Genomic DNA, 23,808 nt, shown 5'->3' on the forward strand with positions numbered 1-23,808 from the left:
CTCCAGCGACCCTTTACATGCGTATGTCCCTACTGTTATATCCGTGGTCACACAAGGGGCCTTGCTCACATTTGGGGCAGCGAGGAGGAGAGCACAGAAAATCAGACCAATGATACCGGTAGGCTGGGAAACGCTCTCGTGGTGATTCCCAGCCTGGTTAAATAAAACCCATGGAAGGGACCCGGCCAACTACTGGGCGGGGGGAAGTTGTAGCCGCAGCTGGATGCTGTTGCTGCCCTGGGAGCGGGGGCTAGGCCAGGAGCAGCTCCTAGCCAGCGGCACGAAGGCGGCATCACCTGCCCCCCGCCCTCAGGAGGGAGGAGCCCTCCCCGCCCTCTCCTCTATCACGTGGGAAAACAAATGCTGCGGCCGCTGCCCTGCCCCTGGGGCCCGGCGAGGCAGAGCGGCACCATGAAGATGCATTTCAGCATCCCCGTCTCGGAGCAGCTGCTGGAGAAGTTCGGGGGCCGCTACGTGGTTGAGTATCTCGGCTGCCCGGCCCCGGGCGCCAGGGCTGGGGGGGCCGCGCTGCCGCGGGATCCCGGCTCCCGGGCAGCGCTGTTATGGCTCGGGGCGGACGGGAGCGTCTGAGCGGGAAGGGGAACTGAGCTGTGTGGGAAGGCAGGGGAATGGGGGGAGGGGTGTGGAGGAGGAGGAGGATGGGGGTGCTGTGTAGGTAGGGGAGCTATGTGTGATGTGTGTGCAGGGAGGGGAGCTGTGTGTGGAGGCAGGGGAATAGAGGGAGGGAGGGGTGTGGAGGAGGAGGATGGGGGTGCTGTGTAGGTAGGGGAGCTGTGTGTGATGTGTGTGCAGGGAGGGGAGCTGTGTGTGGAGGCAGGGGAATAGAGGGAGGGAGGGAGGGGTGTGGAGGAGGAGGATGGGGGTGCTGCGTAGGTAGGGAGGTGTCTGTGTAGGCAGGGGAGCTGATGCCCCTTGGGTGTATTTTCAGGTGTACTCTGTGTACCTGGAAGGCTTCCTCTTCTGCAAGGTGCGCTACAGCCAGCTACACCACTGGAATGATCAGGTGAGAGACTCCAGCTCAACCCCCTTCTCACTCTTCCCTGCCAGCTTTAGCTAGGGGAACTTCCATCAAATGGCCAACAAATGCCCCATTGAAATGAGGACAGACAAGGTGGGTGAGAGCCTATCTTTTACTGGACCAACTTCTGTGGGTGAAAGAGACGAGCTTTTGAGCTGCACAGAGCTCTTCTTCACCTCATTGAAATGAACGCAGGATATCCTGTAATGTTGCCTGTGGACGGTAATGAGCTTTTCTTGTGTAGTACCTGAAGTGGAAGGGAGATACATAAAGGTCTGGATGCTGTGGAGTGAATGTGTTGTCATGTTTGTTGTTACACACATTTTTAAGGTGCCCAGCACCATAGGGAGTGGCAAACTCTGAAGCAAATCAGAGAAATATTGAGAGGAGGGGTGTTGGGAAATGCAATATGCTGGGAATTTATATTAGTGTCAAATAAGATCTATTTTTTAATTTTGGGTAATGGAGATGGAATTTTTTGGCTGTCCCCCATTTCCTTTGCACTTAAACAGGTAATATGAAGTATGAATTGGAGGTGATTACAAATCTAATGCTTCTTTGGTAAACTCTTCACCCTTTGTAAGCAGTCTGATTTCATTTTTTCTCCTACTTTTCCAATTATTTTCATGGCAGTTCTTTGGCTTTTATTGTGCATACCCCACGCATGCTGGTCTGAGCTATATGCAAGAGATGAGGTCTCTTTCCCCCCCACCCTTTTCTTTGCAAAATATTTTCCATTTTCCCCATAATACTCCTCAGTGAAGGTTTAAGGTGTTTTCTTATTGAGACCTGACAACATCTGAAAGCTATGAAAGGGGAATTGAGTAATGGTCATGTACTCAGTATTCAGGGGAACAGGTTTCACACAGTTATTTTTAGTATCATTGACTGCAAGAAGTTTGCTCTGATTTTAGGACATCCAAAACTATTGCAGCATTCCTGTCTGAGTCATAAATAACACTAGAGCCTCTTTTAGGTTCTGTCTATGCTAGAGTTCAAATCATAGGTTTTTTTTGTTTTTGTTTTCTTTCAAACTTTTCTTGCTTGGAAGGTGCTAACATTGTTTTGAGTTCAAGTATGTAGGCTCCAACTATGTATGCTGGGGCCAAGGTCCTGCTGTTAACACACCTATGGACTGTGTGAGTCAGAGTAATAGGAAAGATGATCTTGTGAATAGGGCATTGGACTGGGATTGAGGAGACCTGGATTCAGTTTCTAACTTGACTACAGACACTCTGTGATCTTGAACACATCAATTAATCTACCCTCTTCCTCAGTTACTTATCTGTAACATGGGAATAATTACTTCCCTGCCTCACGAGGTTGGTGTGAAGATAAAATCCCCATTAATGATAGTGGGAGCTTTATAAATACCTAGAGAGGTTTATCACATAATTTTCAGATAACAATAAGTGTTACAGATAATTACATAACAAGCTCTTTTGTATAGTGTACAACCTGTTGCTCTTCATTAGTGTATTCTTCTGGATCACCCATTCTCTGATCCAGTAACAAATATGAAATAGTAAGTGTCCAGATCACTTATGTTTAATAGCATCCTAGGGAAGCCACTCTGCTTAACAATTCTAACAGCAGACTGGAAATAGCAGTAGAAAATGTACTGCAGAGGTCAGTCCAGTACTGGTGATAGGTGGACTGGATAATCTATTCCAGAAGTTCTCAAACTGTAGTCTGTGGAAACATCCACGTTAACATCATGTTGGTTCCCTCCTCCTCTCCAGCTGCTATATTGCATGAAGATAGCTGCAAATACATAGAAAAAGGCCACTAGGGAAGTATTGTAAGTAGGGCTGTCAAGCAATTAAAAAAATTAATCGTGATTAATCGTGCTGTTAAATAATAATAGAATACCGTTTATATAAGTATTTTTGGATATTTTCCACATTTTCAAATATATTGATTTCAATTACAACACAGAATACAAAGTGTACAGTGCTCACTTTATGTATTTATATTATAAATATTTGTACTGTAAAATAAAAATTATTTTTTCAGTGCACTTAATACAAGTACTGTAATGCAATCTCTTTATCATGAAAGTTGAACTTACAAATGTAGAGTTATGTACAAAGAATAACTGCATGCAAATAAAACAACGTAGGCTCTAAATTTTTACAAGTCCACCCAGTCCTACTTCTTGTTCAGCCAATCGCTCAGACAAACAAGTTTGTTTACAGTTGCAGGAGATAATGTTGCCCGCTTCTTGTTTATAATATCACCTGAAAGTGATAACAGGGGTTTGCATGGCACTGTTGTAGCTGGCGTTGCAAGATATTTACTTGCCAGATGCTCTAAAGATTCATATATCTCTTCATGCTTCAACCACCATTCCAGAGGAGATGCATTCATGCTGATGATGGTTTCTGCTCAATAATGATCTAAAGCAGTACAGACCAACGCATGTTCATTTTCATCATCTGAGTGAGATGTCACCAGCAGAAGGTTGATTTTCTTTTTTGCGGGGTTCAGGTTCTGTAGTTTCTGCATCAGAGTGTTGCTCTTTTAAGACTTCTGAAAGCATGCTCCACACCCCATCCCTCTCAGATTTTTGGAAGGCACTTCAGAGTCTTAATCCTTGGGTCGAGTGCCATAGCTATCTTTAGAAATCTCACATTGGTACCTTCTTTGCATTTTGTCAAATCTGCAGTGAAAGTGTTCTTAAAATGAACAACATGCTGAGTCATTGCCCAAGACTGCTATAACATGAAATATATGGCAAAATGTGGGTAAAACACAGAGCAGGAGGCATACAATTCTCCCCCAAAGAGTTCAGTCACAAATTTAATTAATGTATTATTTTTTTAACGAGCGTCTTTGGCCACCATTCCAGAGGACATGCTTCCATGCTGAAGCATGTCCTCTGGAATGGTGGCCCAAGCATGAAGGGGCATATGACTGTTTAGCATATCTGGCATGTAAATACCTTGCAATGCGGGCTACAAAAGTGCCATGCAAATGTCTGTTCTCGCTTTCAGATGATATTGTAAATAAGCGGGCAGCATTATCTCCCGTAAATGTAAACAAACTTGTTTCTCTTAGTGATTGGCTGCACAAGAAGTAGGACTGAGTGGACTTGTAGGCTCTAAAGTTTTACATTGTTTTGTTTTTGAATGCAGTTATGTAACAAAAAAATGTACCTTTGTAAGTTGCGCTATCACAATAAAGAGATTGCACTATGGTACTTGCATGAGGTGAATTGAAAAATGCTATTTTATCATTTTTACAGTGCAAATATTTGTAATAAAAATAATATAAAGTGACCACTGTACACTTTGTATTCTGTATTGTAACTGAAACCAATATATTTGAAAATGTAGAAAAACATCCAAAATGTTTAATAAATTTCAATTGATATTCTATTGCTTAACAGTGCATTTAAAATTGCAATTAATCATGATTAAATTTTAAATTGCAATCAACTTTTTTGAGTTAATCATGTGAATTAACTGTGTGATTTAATTGAAAGCCCTAATTGTATGTAATCATTTCAGTTGAGACAGGGATGTTACATGGTTATGAAAGATCAGGGAGGTGGTCTTCATGATTGTAAATGGGATGTGGTGTCTGAGACAATCTCTGTGTTTAAAGTGGTCCATTTTGATACTACAGTGATTCATGTTGTGAAAAAGTTCGAGAGCCCCTGGTCTGTGAGGTCTCTTCCATCCCTAAATATTATAGCCCTGAACTTGCAAGCCATTCTACATTGGCAGACCTCTGCCTCAAGTGACCCACTGCTAAGAACAGTGGTCTTCTATTACTTTTTCACTCTCCCCACTTAATGTGTAAATTTCTTGATGCTGTAGAATGGAACATCACAGCATGGGATCACATTGACAGTGCAATCATCATAAAAGCCAGTGTCTTTGATTGAAAATGTAACTAATTTGAAAACCAGCATTTTTGTAGATAACAGAACTACTTGACATTGAAGTTTTGTATTTATCACTGGAATTGTATCTGGTTTTGGATGTCAAGAATGGCATTTATTCAGAAAGTGTCCCTTGAGTTCCACTTCTGTGTCTTATGTGAAACTGAATTTTTGAAATGTACAACATAAATCATTGTTACTTTTATTGGATGGATGTTTATGAAACTCAGAACTGAAAAAAAATTGTGTTTTAATTTCTTTATTTTTATTTAAGTAGATGTAACCCAATACATGTCTTCTCTTTAGCTAGTCCAACTAAGTCTTCCTTTAGTGTCCAACTTAAGTAGTAATTTCTGAGAACAAAAAGGCAGAATTTTGTTCTGGATACAGTTTCCACAAAACTTTTAAAATCTTTTATTTGTTTTCTGTCTTATATGGATTCCATGAGTCCATGTTTCAATCATGTCAGCATTTTGAATAGATTTTCTCTGCATGTCCAAAAATTTCAAGCTTGGATGCCCTGAGTTGAAGCTCCTAAATCTATATTTAGGCACCTATATAAGTGGCCTCTTTTTTTCAGAGTTAGTGAGCATTTGTAACTCAGACTTCAGTAGGAATTGAGGGTACTTATATTTCTGAAAAGCAGACCACATAGATCTTGATTCTGCAACGTGTTTGTCAAGCAGTTGAAGTCGGTGGGGCTTTGTGTGGGTGCAGGAATGTGCATATGTTGATTTAATTGCACAATCAGGGACTTATTTAAGTACTTTTCTCCAGGCTTCTCAAGCTTAGAAAATGTAGGCCCTAAGCTTTAAAATGTCAGCCTTTGTTTCTAGGGGATATGCTAATAAGCTATATAGCCAGAAGAACAGTTTGTTTTTTCAGACTTGTGAGTATTTATTCCAGTGGTTCTCAACCTACAGCCCAATCAGCACACAGCTGTGGCCCATGTGACATCCTTAGTCCCATACAAGTAGAGTGTGTGTGTGTGTATTGTGTGGATGTGGCCCACAATGGTAAATAGGTTGAGAACCACTGGCTTATCCAGTGCCCAAATTGAGGATTTGATGAGTTCTAGCTCACTTTCCCCCACTTTCCAATGACTTGAAGAGGCTTTTGTGATATGAACGCTTGTCAAATACCTTTTCTCTCTGTAAAATGAGTTTTGATGCCTCTGTTCCTTGGATTCATTCTTGGTTTTGCTCTTTATTCCCTGAGTGCCACATTGAAACAAAGCAGGCTTGGGGAAACTGGATGACTCCAAAGATTGGTCGTGGGCTATAGAAACTTTTATATCTAGGTCACCAGTTCAAATCCAGCTCTTGTGGTAATGCTCAAAAGTTATTGTCTGTCTGGTTATCTCAATCCTAGTCCCACAGGACACTTGACCCATGACAAAAACCATAACCAAGTATTTTGTTGGCCATCTTGGCAGAGAGGCCAAGGACCAAAATGAGCCTGAAGAATGAATTATGTCTTAGCATCCCTGGAACAGAGTTTGGAGCCATATTAACATCATAGTGTGGAAAAGGTTGTAGAACTGAGGACTATGCTATATCTGTTCAGATATTAAACAGAAAACTTAATTTCTAGGGCTGGCACTCGTTGCCTTTCGGCCTCAGAAAACGCACATGCGTACACAGACTCAAGGAGAGCAGGATGCAGCTTTATCCATAGTCTCAGTGGTGCTACTGAAGTAGACAAATGAACAGTTACAGTGACACAGATAAACAGTATCACTAAAACAACTGGATTATTTCAGAACTACTTTTTTGGGGGGTTGTGTATCTTATTTACTGTCTAAGTTGCCTCTAGTTTTGTAAGCAGGAGCACATGGCTCTATCCTCTGCCATCATCACCAGGTTAACTGCATTTCTCACCTTTCTGGGTCTCTTTGAGGGCACTCCCTCTCAAGTCTTGGGCTTCTAGCAGTTTCTGTCTCAGGTTGTAATCATGTGATTCTCCCACTCTCAAGCTAGTACCTCGTAGCAGTCCCTTGTGATCAGCTGTGATTATCTCATTAGGTCTGACTTAGGCTCAGCCCTGCAGTTCTATAACAGTGGTGTCCAAAAACCAAACAGTCTGATTAGAGCCAAGTGTTATTTATTTAGAACAAAAACATTTCTGAGAAAACCAGTCTTAAACAATAAACCTGTCTATACACAGGCCTGCCTTTCCCTAAGGTTTACCATTCCCGGGATCTGTGAATGTCCAACTCCTTCAGACTCCGTCTGTAAAGTCTCTCAGTATCAGCCTGTTTCCCAACAGCTTCTGAATTTTCAGAAGCCTGAGAAGGGCTTTTTAATTGTTTAGTGCAGGATGGATTAAAAAATTGCTTCTAAAAATGGTCTTTAAAGTCAATTTAATTTAAAAAAATCTGTTTAAAATTGACAATCATATTTAGGCCTCAACTTATTATACTATATTAAAATAACGCAAATTAAATAAAAGAAAATTCAAGCAGTATATGTTTGCTACCCAAGTTTTAAACAGTCAAACCACTGAACTGGTAGAAGTCACTGGCTAATCACCTGGAAGCAGAGTTGGTTGAAGTGCTAAACTAGCTTTTAGAGAGACAAGGTGTGTGAGGTAATATCTTCTATTGGACCAACAACTGTTGGTGAGTGAGAGAGAAACTTTCAAGCTACACAGCTCTTGCCAACAGAATTTAGTCCAATAAAAGATATTACCTCACCTACCTTTTTCTTTCTCTTGTCCTGGAACTAACACAGCTATAACACCACTGCATAAACTGGCTTTTGACAGCAGGTGCAGAGAACCTGTTTTCTTTATTTCAGTTTATTCAATTAGTTCAGTTCAATGACTAGTTCATTCTAAGTTGAGAAACCAATTGGGAGTTGAAAAGGCAGGAAAACTTGTTTTCAGTTTCAATCTGAGACTAAATGCTATGGGTGAGAGAATTAGATCTACTATTTCCAAAATGTTGAAAGACATGGTCACCAGAAATAATCAGTTCTATATGCTACTTATAGAGAATATTTCCTTTGTTTCATAAACCAGTTACTTTTTAAATGTAAATCATATGTTGATAAACTTTTTCTTATGATGTATTCAGCGCATTTAAGGTAGCTTTTATTTAATTAACAAAAACAGTTTTCAAATGTCCGGTTTTGTGCATTTTAATTGAATTCCAAATTTTCATCAAGTGCAGCTTGACACGTATCACAAGTAAAAAAAGGATTAATCTAGTAAGCAAGAAATGCCTCATTTGTCATTTTCTAACATAATAAAAATATAAAAAATAAGAATCTGAAAAATGTATATTAAGCCATATAAGTGTGTGTGTGTAATATATAGTGAATCCTCCCAGTTAGCAAAAAGTAGTACCAAATTATATCCACCATTATCACTCTTTTAAAATATTTTCCAAAAGAGAGAGAGAGAGTACCAGTTCAAAACAAGGTAGAAAGCCTGGATTTAAATAACTGATTTGTGCTTGCTGATTTAAATCATGATTAAAATCGATGATTTAAATTTAAATCAGTCCATCCTGTTCATTTTTCTTTAGATCTTTGTTCCCAGAATTGGTAGAACAGCTGTCACTTTGGCCTGGTGCTGGGAAGTATGCCATTGTCCTGTAACGGCTTCCCCAATGTTTGCTGGGAGGTTGTTACTGTGTTGCATCCCTGCTTGTTCTTTTCCCTACCCTATTAAGTTAGATCAGTACATTCATACAGGAAAGCCTTATAATCCAACATACAATAACATCACCTCACTGACCAGGTCATAGAGTATTCATAATATTAATATACTACTTATTGCATAATGTCTCCACATCTGCTACAATAAATATTCATGCTTCTGGTCATAATTGGACCACTGAACGGCATGAGTCCAGGGGAGTGCGCAGAAATTTAAATTTTACTGCTTTCGGGGGGGACACCGGTGGGGGACACAGAACTCCTCCGGCGGGGGGAGGGTGAGCAAACTCCTCTGGCCCCAGTGAGGGGTGCAGAGCTCCTCCTGCTCCTAGGTTGCGGTGGGGAGAGGGAGACAGCTCCTCTCCCTGGGGCTGCGGCAGGGAGAGGGAACTCCTCCTGCTCCTGGGCTGTGGTTGGGAGAGCAAAACTCCTTCTTCAGCCCCAGGGCTGCAGTGAGGAGAGCACTTTCCCTGCCACAGCCCCAGGGAGAGGAGCTCTTACTCTCCTCGCAGCAGCCCAGGAGCAGGAGGAGTTCTGCATCCCCTGCTGATTATTGGGAGGGGGGGCGAACGATAGCTGAGCCCCTGCTGGCTCCGCTTTGCGCACACCCCTGCATGGGTTAGAAAGAAACTTCCTCTATAGGCATACTATTGCATAATTGTTCACTACAGCTTCCCTTGAACAGTTCTCTGAAGCATCTAGTTCTGGCCACTGTCAGAGACATGATACTGGGTTAGTTGGACTGCTGGTCTGATCCAGTGCAGCAATTCCTAAGTACTATTACCCCATCTCTAGAAACTCCTCTCCTCAGTCTGACTGACTCTTTAGTTCATTTTTGCCTATGACACTGAACCTCACTTTTTTCCCCCCCATTTGTGCATCTTTCCATTCGCCATTATTGCAAGTAATGTACTTGCATCTTTACCATTTTTAAATTTCCTTTCCTTTCTATCTGTAGGGGCTGTTATATTCTGTATAAAGTGTTCCCTGAATTTCTCCACACAAATCATTATCAAAATCTTTAAAGGGAGGGTGCCAGGTAAATATTGATGTGCTTTTAATGTAAAGCACTAACTACACTAACCCCAAATAAGTCTGATTTGAGGAACTCAGGCTGATGGTATTATATTAGATGTCAGCTATCTCCTTCATTCAAATATTTGAGTCTTAGGAAAAATAAACTCTATTATAAAAGTATGGGAGACTGAACATATTTTTTTGTTTTGAAAAGGAGAGCTTTATTGCAAACTATTTGGGAAGATTGAAATAGCGGTTGGATTTCATTATTACAAAACACTTCTATTTTGATGGGGGTTGTGGTGGCTAAATTCTCCTTACTTTCCAACTTTGAAAAACTGTGGTGTTAACAAATGACTTTTTAGATTTGGGTGACTATTCAGCAGCAGATGAAAATAGTATGCTGCTTGTCCCTTTCTAGACAAATATTAGAATAATACACTTATGACAACCTGACAAGAAGTTATAAAGCCAAGAAGAAAAAGCCGCTAGGTGTCATAATTGTACATTTAGTGCCTGGAAATAAGTCAACAATGAACATTCAGACAAAGAGTCACTTCTGAAATGGTAACAATTAGTCTGAAGACAAAAGCATAATGTTGATTGATTCTAAACACTGTACCAGCATTCACTGAGTCAGTCTAGGAACAGCCATGATTTTCATGAACAGCTGTTTGGAAAATTATTCTAAAAATCAATTAATCACAAAAGTAATTAGGCATAAAGGATTTAATGATTAAAATAAATTTGTTTTTCAATGTTGTGTACTCATATAGCAGACTAATTTTATATTTTGGGTTTGTTAGGCATCTACATATACAAATATTTTTATTAGCATATGAAACATGTTTAAATACACTTTAAAATTAGAAGCCCCTTTCTGTACACTTCATCCAAACTGTATCTAAAAGTACAACTCCTTTAATCCCTCTTTATGGACAGTTTGACACCTTTCTAACTCCTTTTTAGTAATGCTGCTCTGACTATTATTTCCAAGGTAGAAATCTCATCTCAAATGCCCCATCTGCCCTAGGCTTTTACCATATAATAGAACGTGGCTGTGGCTGAAATAGTTGGTTTAGACAGTGTGGGTGGGGCTAAACACTTCATTTAAAAACACCCCCACAAGATTAGATAATTCCACCCACTTAGGCCTGGTCTACACTACGCGTTTAAACCGATTTTAGGAGCGTTAAACCGATTTAACGCCGCACCCATCCACACTAAGAGGCCCTTTATATCTATATAAAGGGCTCTTTAAACCGGTTTCTGTACTCCTCCCCAACGAGAGGAGTAGCGCTAATATCAGTATTACCATATTGGATTAGGGTTAGTGTGGCCACAAATCGATGGTATTGGCCTCCGGGCGGTATCCCACAGTGCACCACTGTGACCATTCTGGACAGCAGTCTGAACTCGGATGCAGTGGCCAGGTAGACAGGAAAAGCCCCGCAAACTTTTGAATATCATTTCCTGTTTGCCCAGCGTAAAGCTCCGATCAGCACGGGTGGCGATGCAGTCCCAATCCAAAAAGAGCTCCAGCATGGACCGTACGGATGTGATCGCTGTATGGGCAGACAAATCTGTTCTATCAGAGCTCCGTTACAGAAGACGAAATTCCAAAGCATTTTTAAAAAATCTCCAGACAGAGGCCACTGCAGGGACTCAGCACACTGCTGCGTGACAAGCGTAACGGAAAGCCAAAGAATCAAATGGACGCTCATGGAAAGAGGGAGGGGGACTGAGGACTCAAGCTAGCCCACAGTTCCTGCAGTCTCCGAAAAGCATTTGCATTCTTGGCTGAGTTCCCAATGCCTGTAGGGTCAAACACATTGTCCAGAGTGGTTCAGGGCATAGCTCGTCAATTTACCCCCCACCCCCAGAAGGAAAAGGGGGAAAAATCGTCTCTTGACTCTTTTAAATGTCACCCTATGTCTACCGAATGCTGCTGGTAGACGTGATGCTGCGGCAGTGAACTGCAGCATCCTCGCCCCCCCTCCTTGGTGGCTGATGGTACAATATGACTGGTATCCGTCCTCATCATCAGCCCATGAGTGCTCCTGGCTGGCCTCCTGGTCATTCCCAATAGATGGTACGGAACGGCTGGTAACCGTCTTCATCATAGCAACAGGGGGCTGAGCTCCATCAGCCCCCGCCCTTCATGTGTAAAGAAAAGATTCTGTACTGCCTGGACTATCATAGCAGCGGGATGCTGGGCTCCTCTCCCCCACACTGCTTAATGTCCTATCTGGACTATCATAGCAGCTGGAGGCTGCCTTCCCCATATTTTATCTCACTAACAAGTCACTGTTTCTTATTCCTGCATTCTTTATTACTTCATCACACAAATGGGGGGACACTGCAACGGTAGTCCAGGAAGGCTGGGGGAGGAGGGAAGCAACAGGTGGGGTTGTTGCAGGGGCACCCCCTGCGAATGGCCTGCAGCTCATCATTTCTGCGGGATCTGACACGGAGCGGCTGTGCTCTCTGGTTCTCTGATACACTGGTTCTCTAGTACACTTGCCCCATATTCTAGGCAGGACTGATTCTATTTTTAGATACCATAAAGGAGGGATTGACTCGGGGAGTCATTCCCATTTTTGTCTTTTGCGCCCCCGTCCGACCTCAGCCAGCGGCACCCATGACAGCAGCAGACAGTACAGTACAGAAGGACTGGTAACCGTCATCTCATTGCCAATTTACAATGGCAGCAGATGGTACAGAATGGCTGATAACCGTCTCTGCTATCATGCAAAAGCAAATGAATGCTGCTGTGTAGCGCTGCTGAATCGCCTCTGTCAGCGGCATCTAGTACACATACGGTGACAGTGACAAAAGGCAAAACAGGATCCATGGTTGCCATGCTATGGCGTCTGCCAGGGCAATCCAGGGAAAAAAGGTGCGAAATGATTGTCTGCCGTTGCTTTCCCAGAGGAAGGAGTGACTGACGACATTTACCCAGAACCACCCGCGACAATGATTTTTGCCCCATCAGGCACTGGGATCTCAACCCAGAATTCCAAGGGGTGGGGGAAACTGCGGGAACTATGGGATAGCTACGGAATAGCTACCCACAGTGCAACGCTCCAGAAATCGATGCTAGCCTTGGACCGTGGACGCACACCACTGAATTAATGTGCTTGGTGTGGCCGCGTGCACTCGACTTTATACAATCTGTTTTACTAAATCGGTTTATGTAAAATCGGAATAATCCCGTAGTGTAGACGTACCCTTACTCTTGAAATAAGCAACCGTTTTCTGTGGAGGAGGAGCATTTTTGTGGATGGATGGATTGAAAAGAAACAATACTCTCTGCTTTGTATGTCTTGGGCCAGATGAATGGAGGGTTTCACCGTTAGGTGGATTCCACAAGGTAGTGTTGTAGCTATGTTAATCCCAGGATATTAGCGAGACAAGGTGAGTGAGTTAATATCTTTTTATTGGACTAAATTCTGTTGGTGAAAGACACAAGCTTTTGAGCTACACAGAGCTCATCTTCACGTCTGGGAAAGATACTCAGGTGGTATATCAACACTGCAAAAAAAGATGAGTGGAATGTCCAAAGCTGGCCTGGGTCAGCTGACTTGGGTTAGTGGAGCTTGAGCTGCAGAGCTGTAAAATTGCAGTGTAGACATTAGGGTTTGGGCTGGAGCCTGGGCTCTGAGACCCTTTCCCTCCCAGCATCTCAGAGCCCAGGCTCCAGCCCAAGCCCAAACATCTACACTGCAGTTTTTAGTTAGCCCTGAAACCTGAGCCCTACTAGCTCAACTCAGCTGACCTGGGTTTGGAGACTCCTTGTTGTGGGTTTTTTGTTTTTTTTTATTGCAGTGTACACATACCCAGAGTGTTGCAGCTAAATACAGGGAGGAACAGATTGTTTAGCATAAGGACTTAACATGTTAAAAGAGAGCATTCAAGGTGAAGTAGGCAATTAACACCTTTGTGGTCATAGGATGAAGATGTATTAGTGGGTTACAGATTGTAATGAGCCATAAACCCAATAATGTCTTTACAGAATGCTAGACACTAAAAATCATGGGAAGTTATGAATTTAAGCTCCCAGGCTCATCTTTTTGAATGTCTTGTCCCATTTTCCTTTAAGGATGTGGACTGAAGTCCGAAATGGAGTGATCATGCTGGGAAAAGTGTTCATCCATGGTTGATAAGGTGTTTTTGTCTCATCAACTTTCTGAGAGTTAATTCAGGAATGTAGTGATTGTCTCATTTCACCCACATAGTTGTTGGGGCATTTAGTGCACTGGATGAGGTACACCAAATGTTGTGATAGGCATGGGTAGGTCCCATGGATTTTGAAAGGTTCTGTGGGGAACTGATGATTTTGGGGGGTTGTTTGAAGGTCAGAAGAGGGAGTTCAGGGAAGATTTCTTTCAGGACGTGGTCCTCATAAAGTATGGGCTGTAATTTATATAATGATACCACGTATGAGTTCCAGCCTGGGGTAGTACATGACGACAAGGGGTGTGCAATTAGACAGGTTTTTTTTCTGCATTGAAGCAAGTTCTCTCAGGGTATGTGGGTGTCCTGTTCCAACAACTCAAAGCAGCACCAGACCCTGCCATAATACTGCTATGATGATCAATACTCCCAACAACACACGGTTTCAAGATCCATCGGTCCTACACATGCCTATCACAACATGTGGTGTGCTCATCCAGTGCACTAATATGTGTGTATATATAAAAAGAAACAATTAATTCACACTACCCTGGCTCTTTTGGGTAATGTTGATTGCTAGTTTGGCTTCTGAGCCACAGAGGTCTGAGTATGACTGTGCTAAACAATCTGTTCGATCTTGTGTTTAGCTGTGACACTGAGTACTTTTCCCAGACCCGAAGAAAAGCTCAGTGAGACAAGGTGGGTGAGGTAATATCTTTTTATTAGACCAACTTCTGTTGGTGAAACCGCTTGTCTCTCCACAAGATAAGACAGCTTTAAACCTGTCTGGGCGTTCATAGGAGCTCTACTGGTGGAAGAAGCCCTGGAGAGACATTGATTCAGCTCTTCTCCCAGTCAGCCTGGCCTTGCCTACTTTGGGATGTATTACCAGGCTTTGAGGTTCCCAGCAGAGCAAGGGTTGCAAGCAGCTTGTGCTTCTGGCTCCTTCTCTAGACAGATTTACTGCTATCTGGAGATCTGCAACCTATGTTGTGCTGGAAGTGAATTTGGCCCCCAGAACATAGCTCTGGCCAGGTACAGCCTCTGTTTGTGTTTAAAATTTAAGTCCATCTTTTGGCCTGGTGAGTATTAGAAACAACCAAGTTTCCAATCATGTTGGACTGAAACTTAATGCCTGCAGACTGATAGCTCTGTCTGATTTAAAATAACTCCCCACCTCCACCCTCCAAAGTATGTGTGTAAACTATTATGGAAAATTTCTATAGTTCTTAGAAGTACGAAAAGGGAGATACTTCTCTCCCCACCCCACGCCCCCACTCCCCCAAATCCTTCAGACAAACATAGCCTAAGTTTGAAAAATAAAATTGACCAATCAGTCTGTTCCAAGGTGAATTAATTGCTCTCATTGATTTGGATATTTTTAAATAGTCCATATCTCCATTTGTACGAACTACTGATGATGATGGGTAGTGCTGTATTACATGGGTTATAGGCATGGTGAGGAGGCAGGAGGTTCTGATTCAAGCTCTGACTCCATCTCTGAACTCTGAAAAATAACTTTATATCTTTGCCTCAGTTTCCCTGTCTGTAAAACAGAGAATGCTTCTCTTTCTCTGAGGCTTTGGAGGCATCAGTGTATGTATGTGAAGAACTTTGAAGATGAAAAGCATTATATAAAAGCTGCTGTTCTTGTTATGTTTATGCAGCAACACTACATGGAAAACATGATTTGGTTTTATATAGCTCCTTTTATACTCTGTGTCTCTCAAGGCAATTTACAAATACCTAATACAGTTGAACCCTGTTATGTCGCCGGCCTAGGGGTTTGCCAAAAATAGTCCAGATAACCGATGATCGAGATAAACCCCTATCCACCCCCCCACCCCTGAACTCCCCTGCCCTCTCTCCAACACCCCCTCCCTGCCCCCTTACCGCGGTGCCTGCACGTGGCTGGATCCGGCGAAGCGGGACGGGGAAGCGGGTCCGGGCGGCCGTGGACGGGGACCCGGAGCCGGGCAGCCAAAGAAGCGGGACCCGGTAAGCAGGCCGGGCGGCAGGCGAAGCAGGACCGGGTAAGCGGGGCCGGGCGGCAGGCGAAGCGGGGACCGGGTAAGCGGGGCCGGGCGGGCGGGCGGCAGGCGAAGCGGGGACCGGGTAAGCGGGGCGGGCAGGCGGGCGGCAGGCGAAGCGGGGACCGGGTAAGCGGGGCGGGCAGGCGGGCGGCAGGTGAAGCGGGGACCGGCGAAGCGGGGCGGGCAGGCGGGCGGCAGGCGAAGCGGGGCGGGCAGGCGGGCGGCAGGCGAAGCGGGGACCGGCGAAGCGGGGCGGGCAGGCGGGCGGCAGGCGAAGCGGGGACCGGTGAAGCGGGGACGGGCGGGCGGCAGGCGAAGCGGGGACCGGCGAAGCGGGGACGGGTGGGCGGCAGGCGAACCGGGGACCGGCGAAGCGGGGCCGGCCGGATGGGCGGGCGGCGAAGCGGGGACCGGGTATGCGGGGCCGGCCTGCCGGGCGGGCGGCGAAGCGGGGACGGGGTAAGCGGGGCCGGGCGGATGGGCGGGCGGCGAAGCGGGGACCGGCGAAGCGGGGCCGGACGGACGGGTGGGCGGCGAACCGGGGCCGGGGTAGGGGGGGCCGTGCGGGGGGGCGGGGACCGGGTATGCGGGGCCGGGCGGGCGGCGAAGCGGGGCCCGGCGAAGCGGGGCCGGGCGGACGGGCGGGCGGCGAAGCGGGGACCGGCGAAGCGGGGCCGGGCGGGCGGCGAAGCGGGGACCGGGTATGCGGGCCGGCGGGGCGGACCGGGTATGCGGGCCGGGCGGGCGGGGACCGGGTATGCGGGGCCGGGCGGGCGGGCGGCGAAGCGGGGATCGGCAAAGCGGGCCGGGCGGACGGGCGGGCGAAGCGGGGACCGGCGAAGCGGAGCCGGGTGGGCGGGCGGCAGGCGAAGCGGGACCGGGTAAGCGGGGCCGGGCGGGCGGGGACTGGGTAAGCGGGGCCGGGCGGGCTGGCGGCAGGCGAAGCGGGGACCGGGTATGCGGGGCCGGGCGGGCGGGCAGCAGGCAAAGCGGGGACCGGCGAAGCGGGGCCGGGCGGATGGGCGGGCGGCGAAACGGGGACGGGGTATGCGGGGCCGAGCGGGCGGGCGGGGACCGGGTATGCGGGGCCGGGCGGGCGGCGAAGCGGGGACCGGCGAAGCGGGGACGGACGGACCGCGAAGCGGGGACCGGCGAAGCGGGGACGGACGGGCGGGCGGCGAAGGGGGGACCGGGTATGCGGGCCGGGCGGGCGGCGAAGCGGGGACCGGGTATGCGGGGGGGCCGGGCGGGCGGGCGGCGTAGCGGGGCCCGGCGGACGGGCGGGCGGCGAAGCGGGGATCGGCGAAGCGGGGCCGGACGGGCGGGCGGGCGGCGAAGCGGGGACCGGGTAAGCGGGGGCGGGCGGGCGGGGACCGGGTAAGCGGGGCCGGGCGCGCGGGCGCCGGGGACCGGGTAAGCGGGGCCGGGTGGGCGGCAGGCGAAGCGGGGACCGGGTAAGCGGGGCCGGGCGGATGGGCGGGCGGCGAAGCGGGGACCGGCGAAGCGGGGCCGGGCGGACGGGTGGGCGGCGAAACGGGGACCGGGTATGCGGGGGCGGGCGGGGACCGGGTATGCGGGGCCGGGCGGGCGGCGAAGCGGGGACCGGCGAAGCGGGGCCGGGCGGACGGGCGGGCGGCGAAGCGGGGACCGGCGAAGCGGGACCGGGCGGGCGGCGAAGCGGGGACCGGGTATGCGGGGGCGGGCGGGGACCGGGTATGCGGGGGCGGGCGGGCGGGCGGCGAAGCGGGGAGCGGGTATGCGGGGCCGGGCGGGCGGCGAAGCGGGGATCGGCGAAGCGGGGCCGGGCGGACGGGCGGGCGGCGAAGCGGGGATCGGCGAAGCGGGGCCGGGCGGACGGGCGGGCGGCGAAGCGGGGATCGGCGAAGCGGGGCCGGGCGGACGGGCGGGCGGCGAAGCGGGGACCGGGGAAGCGGGGCCGGGCGGACGGGAGGTCGGCGAAGCGGGGAGCGGCGAAGCGGGGCCGGGCGGACGGGCGGGCGGCGGCGAAGCGGGGATCGGCGAAGCGGGGCCGGGCGGACGGGCGGGCGGCGAAGCGGGGAGCGGCGAAGCGGGGCCGGGCGGACGGGCGGGCGGCGAAGCGGGGACCGGGGAAGCGGGGCCGGGCGGACTGGTACGCGGGGAACCGCGGGGCTGGGGAGCCGGGGCTAGGGCAGGAGTCGCGTGGCCGGGGAGGGATGCGGCAGGAGCCGGGCAGGGCCGCCACCGGAGTTACAGTCGAACCCATTTATCTCGACCTCGGTTAGTGGCAAAAGCTCTTCTGTGCTCCAGATATTAGGGTTCGGCGAGATTAAAGAATCGACATAACCGATGAGAAACCGGTAAGACAAAGGGAGTTTGGCGGTTCCACTACTAAAACGTCGACTTAATAGGGTTGGCAAGTTAACCGAGGTCGAGATAAATGGGTTCGACTGTAATAGGTAAATAATAAACAAATTGAAAACTGGTGATGTGTTGTCAGTATAGGGGTAATGGAGTAGCTGCTACATGTGCCACAAGCAAAGCTCTCACAAATCTTAATATATTCAGAAACTGCTTTACTGAGAGGGGGATTTTTGGCCAGGTTTGTCAGAGTTATGCCTCTTCCTTCCTGAAAATGCCTATGATGTTTTCTACCTCTGTTTCCCATGCTTCCAGAGAGTGGCATTAAATGTATAATAAACCTTGACCGTGAACCGTCATTTCTCAATAGTGGCCAAATGGTGTCTTGTTGTAGAAATCAGTCTGTAATTCCACTAAATTAAATAGCTTTGACTAGAGTTGACTGAAGTTTTTCAAACAAAGCTTTTCTGGTAAAATATGTCCCTTTGAAAACAAAAGTTTTTTTATTTTTTTGCCCTAAAAATAAATTAAAAGTTAGTTTTATGGCATTTTTTTCAAAATCCTTGTAAATATGGAGAGTCACTTTAAAACAGTGGTTCCCAACCTTTTCGTCTGGCGGGTGCCAGACGAAGGACCGTGGCGATGGTGGAGCACCTGCCGAAATGCCGCCGAATTTCTGCGGCATTTCTGCAGCGATGCCTCTTGATGACGTCGCTTGTCGGCGGCAAGTGACGTCATCGAGAGGCGTCGCTGCCGAAACACCGCAGAAATTCGGCTGCATTTCGACGGATGCTCCACCACCGGCCAGGACGCGGGCGCATTTAGATGCCCCCACGGGTGCCATGGCGCCCGTGGGCACCGCGTTGGGGACCCCTGCTTTAAAAAATGGAAATAACTTTGAAACTTTTTACAGTTTTTAAATTTTACAACAAGCTCTAGCTTTTAGTCAGTCACTTGGGTTAGGATGGAAGTTGAACACCTTCGTAAATACTTTAAGCTCCTTGTAGCACATGCCATTGGTGACAATGGGATTGCGCCGCCCATTAAAAGTTATTTTAAGCAGAATGTTCACCTTTCATGCTCTTTTCATGTTAGTCAGGTATGGCCTTGAGCTGTGGAGGTGGGAAAACCAACATATAGTATCAATGTGCACCTTTAGTATATGGTAATGTTTATTAAAAAAAAAAAAAAAAAAAAAAAACAGTTTAAATTATTATTTACTTACTACAACGGACTCTTATAATCAAGGAGGGTCTATGAGGTGCACATGCTTTCAGCTGGCTTTTCATTTTTGCCAGCTTGTTGCCTGGTAGCCCCTTAAGGGTTTACACAAAAGCTAGGTCTAAGTATGTGTGGTTTTTGGTTTTTTTAACTGACCACATGAGGTCCTGAAAGCAGGAGCACTTCCAGTTTTGGGGATCACATGATCAAGCAGCATGAGTAGGAGAGAAAGGAAGTCTTAATTTCAGATTTCTTTAACTTCAATATTGCCAACCCTATGGGCTCAAAATTCCTGAGTCAGCCCCCCTCCCCCAATCAATAAATTGACTAGCTGAAAAATCATGTTTTTAAAAATAATGAATCTTTTTTCTGGGTTTCTGAGGCCTTAGGGTGCACTCAGTTCATGATTTCAAGCTTTCCTCCACAAGCAAAGAATTAGAAACTCTTTTATTTGTAAGTGAAAGCTGAGCACTTCACATTCATGTGACTCTAGGAGCTGGGGCTTCAAGAAAAAATGCCAAGTATCACAGGATTTTGGATAATATCACAAGAATTGGCAACATTGTAAATTGTAACTTTAAAAACAGTTGCTCCTTCTTTAGTTTGAGATCCCTCCCTCCTGTGTACTGGAAGATTCCCATTGGATTGTCCAAATGCCAAGTTGGAAAATCTCCATTTAATTCAACTGAACTAAGAAGATCATATTTCCTGTGTCTTCCGTCACTTTCTGGTGGAATCTAAACTGCAAGAAAATTGTATTGTGTTGGGTGACAAACAAAGAAACGGAGTCCTGAAGTGACTCTGCCTGATGTATTTTTAAAAACAAAAGCCAAGCCAATCGAGTGTTCTAAACTGTTGTCAGAACAAAGTTCAATTTTCTGCTGAGCTTGGTTGCAACTGAGTTGAAAGTGCTCAGGAAGCAACATGCTGTCTGTAAAACTTACTGTCCACATTCAACCACAGCTGACTGTAAAACATGGTAACAGTCAACTGGAAGTGTAAAGTGTCTCCAAATATTTCTCAACTCTATACAGAGTCTTTAATATGTTAAAGAAATACAGTGATGCAAGGGAGACCTGTGGCAATGTAGAGGATTCCTTTCTTTGCATTTGTGAATGAAAATCAAGGATGGAAGTCTGGTTCCCAAAAAAGAGGGTTTATGTGATCATACAGTATTACAAATAAATCTTAGTATAGATAGTTTGGAAAGCAAATACTGAGTGTTGACAAAGACAGCATAGCATTTGTCTATATAGAATGCGTAAGACTTAATGAAGAAGACATGCTGCGATCCTTCTGACTTGGAACTAAAAACTGCTTCCAAGCTGCTACTCAGATTGTATAAAGCTAAAAACAAAACAAAAAGCAACATGCTTTGCATTGGTGACAGAGTCCCCTCTGAGTGGCTCTGAAGAAAGTTTCATTATTGACTACATTGTTTGGCACTGAAGGGGTTGTATGTCTTGAATACATTTAGAAGTTGAGAGAGCTGTCAGCAGCCTTGGGGCTAAAGTGAATGGACATCTCCAACCCGGGGAATATGGTAATACGGTGATGTCCACAGAAGCCCATAGCGGATCTTCACTAACCTTAAGCATTATTTGACTGCCATTGTAGCTAAGACGGATCTTTGGGAGTACCGTGCCTGCTTTCCCTCCAAAGTTCTATCTTGCAATGACCAAGTCCATGGCTGATGAGAGGAGGTCTCAGCTTGAGCAATATCTACAAAGTGGTACGGAGTCTCTGCTTTCACTAGATGGTTGGGTTTTCAACTCATGTGGATTGAACAGTTGAATATGTTTATGGATTCTGCAAGTCATGATTTGTAGGGTCTGGGGGGAGCATACCCTGAATGTTGGGATTAAACTACATTGGGGGCCTGATCCTGCAGTCCTAGCATGCCAAATACTTCCACCGACTTCAGAGTGAAAAACTGAGCCTTTGGGCAGGTTCCTTTCAAATATCACACCCCTCCTCTGGCCTTTAAATTGGCCTCCGTTTTTTCTAGAAATAAGTAAATTTGTTTTTCTCAGATTTCCAAGCAAGGAGTTGAGAATTGTTACAAGACACATGAAGTTTATAGGAAAACTATATATCTGAAGTGCAGGTATAATATGTCGTGCATGAATTTCACGTAAGCCAATAAATTAAAATGTAACCCTTTCAACTACAAGAAATAGGAAGCTCAGAGACATTTTTTGGCCTCTGATGTAATATATGCTTTGGCCAAGACTTTAAAAAAACCATAAGGCTAATCTTTTAAATAACCTCACTTCCAAAACTGTTGAGCACCCAGCAGCTCCTGATGATGTTAGTGGGAGTTGCCGAGTGCTCAGCACTTCAGAAAATAAGCTCCTAAATAAACAACCACAACTCTAGGCACATATATTAAATATTGGGATGAAATCCTTGCCTTGTTGAAGTCCATGGTAAAACTTCCATTGACTTCAATAGAGCCAGGTTTCACCACCGGGGTGTGTACCTAATGCAGTACCTGCCGTTGGCTGGGCAGGACTTGGGAGTGATCTGAGCACCATCCAAGAAAAAGCAAACTTTGCTTAAATCAAAAGATGGGTAAAGCACTCATTGACAGCTCAACCAGAAGACTTTTGATACTTAAATGTTAACTTAGAGGGGCATTGCAGGTAATATTACTTTCAGATGCAGATCCTTTTCTCCCATCCCTTCAATTAACTTTGATTTCTGTACCTTTGTTTTTCAGTAACTGTAGATCCAAGTATTACAAACAGCGATGTCTTCATCAGTTTTTTTAGAAAATTACAGCAGGTAAGTTTTGAATTTTTCAGCAACACAATTAGCTGCTTGGGATGATTGAACTTGTGCTTCAGCTCCTCTGCACAAAGACTGCCTTTTCTGTGTGTGCTTCCTTGTATTCATATGCTCATAATATTGACCTCCTTTGTAAAGCACGTTGAGATCTACTGATGAAAAGTGCTATGTAAGAGCTAGTTGTTATCTTATCAACATGCTAAATTGTTTCTCTCGGTACAACCTCACCATAAAAAGAATTGTTTGCTTTATTTATGTCCTGGTGTGATATCTGATGAATCTTTTGCCCCTAAATAATGCCCAGAAAAGTCTTTTGTTGAGAGCTCACTGAAAGGATTATACACATTCTTGAGTTTGCAAGCATAACTTTGGTTGTGTCAATACTTTGGTTGTGTCAGTACTTTGGGGCAATAAGTGTATTGATGACTGCTGTGAATGTCAGCTTCTCTTATCTTGTAACAAACGGTGACAGAGTTTGGCATGTATATGGAGTGTTGCAACCTGAACTGCTTTCAAAATCCATTTTTACCTGCTCCATAGTGGGGCAGGGGGTGAAGGAAGGGAATATTAAGTATAATAAGCACAAAAATCCCCACTGCATTGAAAGGTCAACCATAACATTGCAGTAAATGCACAATCCAGAAACTGTTATGACTCCCAAAGTAACTAACTAACTCTCTTTCTCTCCCCCTCCCTCCCCCCGCCCCCATTCCATGGTTTTTGTGGATGTGCAATCAGGGCCGGCTCCAGACCCCAGCGTGCCAAGCGCGCTCTTGGGGCGGCATTTTGCCGGCAGGGCGGCAGCCGGCTCCGGCGGATCTTCCGCAGTCATGCCTGCGGGAGGTCCACCGGAGCCGCGGCTTCGGGGGACCTCCCGCAGGCATGACTGCGGAGGGTTCGCTGGTCCTGTGGCTCGGGTGGACCTCCCGCAGGCGTGCCTGCGGAAGCTCCACCGGAACCGCGGGACCAGCGGAACCTCCGCAGGCACGTCTGCCAGAGGTCCCCCGGAGCCGCGGGACCGGCACCGCCAGAGCGCGCCCCGTGGTGTGCCACCCTGCTTGGGGCAGCGGGATTCTTAGAGCCGCCCCTGTGTGCAATATGTTAATTTTATGTTTAGTTTGGCTCTTAAATACCACAGTGAGCATGTCTTTCTGAAGGGACTCTTTGTCTTTCGTTATGGAAAGCACCTACCTGTTATGTGACCATAATCCTAATAGTTATTAGAAATTCCTGAGAGGAAGTTATGCTTGAAAGAATTTCATAATGTAACAATTAATGTTTAACTTTGTAACTTTACTGCTCTTGTTTAATATTTGCTGTGAATTTTAGGGCTAGCAAGATTACAGGTAATTGCGTAAAGAAACATTCCACACAAAGCTTAGACAAATTTTTTCACAATAAAAATGTGGCTTATTTACTACCTCTTTTTTTCCAGACCAGGAAAGGTTCTTGAGTCAGTGAGCAAAGCAGCACTCTGTATTTGAGAGTTAGGGCATGTCTTCACTAGCAATATTAAAGCGCTGCTGGCTGTGTAGTCGCTGCACAGCGCTGTAAAAAACCCACCTCCATGAGGGGAATAGCTACCAGCGCTGGTGCACTGTCTACACTGGCACTTTACAGTACTGAAACTTGCAGTGCTCG

The 23,808-nt window shown here is 46.4% G+C and overlaps 1 protein-coding gene across 3 annotated transcripts in view; it reads left to right on the forward strand.

Annotated features, from left to right (window-relative positions):
- The first annotated feature begins 208 nt into the window (after positions 1 to 208).
- Positions 209 to 23,808, forward strand: part of SNX31 (sorting nexin 31) — a 65,166-nt gene continuing 41,566 nt past the window's right edge. The window contains exons 1-4 of one of the 3 annotated variants that reach the window (XM_045006948.1): positions 209 to 477; positions 950 to 1,024; positions 20,995 to 21,109; positions 22,100 to 22,164. In XM_045006948.1, coding sequence (XP_044862883.1) covers positions 361 to 477; positions 950 to 1,024; positions 20,995 to 21,109; positions 22,100 to 22,164 — 372 coding nt within the window. In that variant the 5' untranslated portion in view covers positions 209 to 360. The remainder of the gene's footprint in view (positions 478 to 949; positions 1,025 to 20,994; positions 21,110 to 22,099; positions 22,165 to 23,808) is intronic. The other 2 variants (XM_045006947.1, XM_045006946.1) reach the window with 2 other exon arrangements.

This window comes from Mauremys mutica, chromosome 2 (genome assembly GCF_020497125.1).
Source record: "Mauremys mutica isolate MM-2020 ecotype Southern chromosome 2, ASM2049712v1, whole genome shotgun sequence".
Taxonomy (NCBI): domain Eukaryota; kingdom Metazoa; phylum Chordata; order Testudines; family Geoemydidae; genus Mauremys; species Mauremys mutica.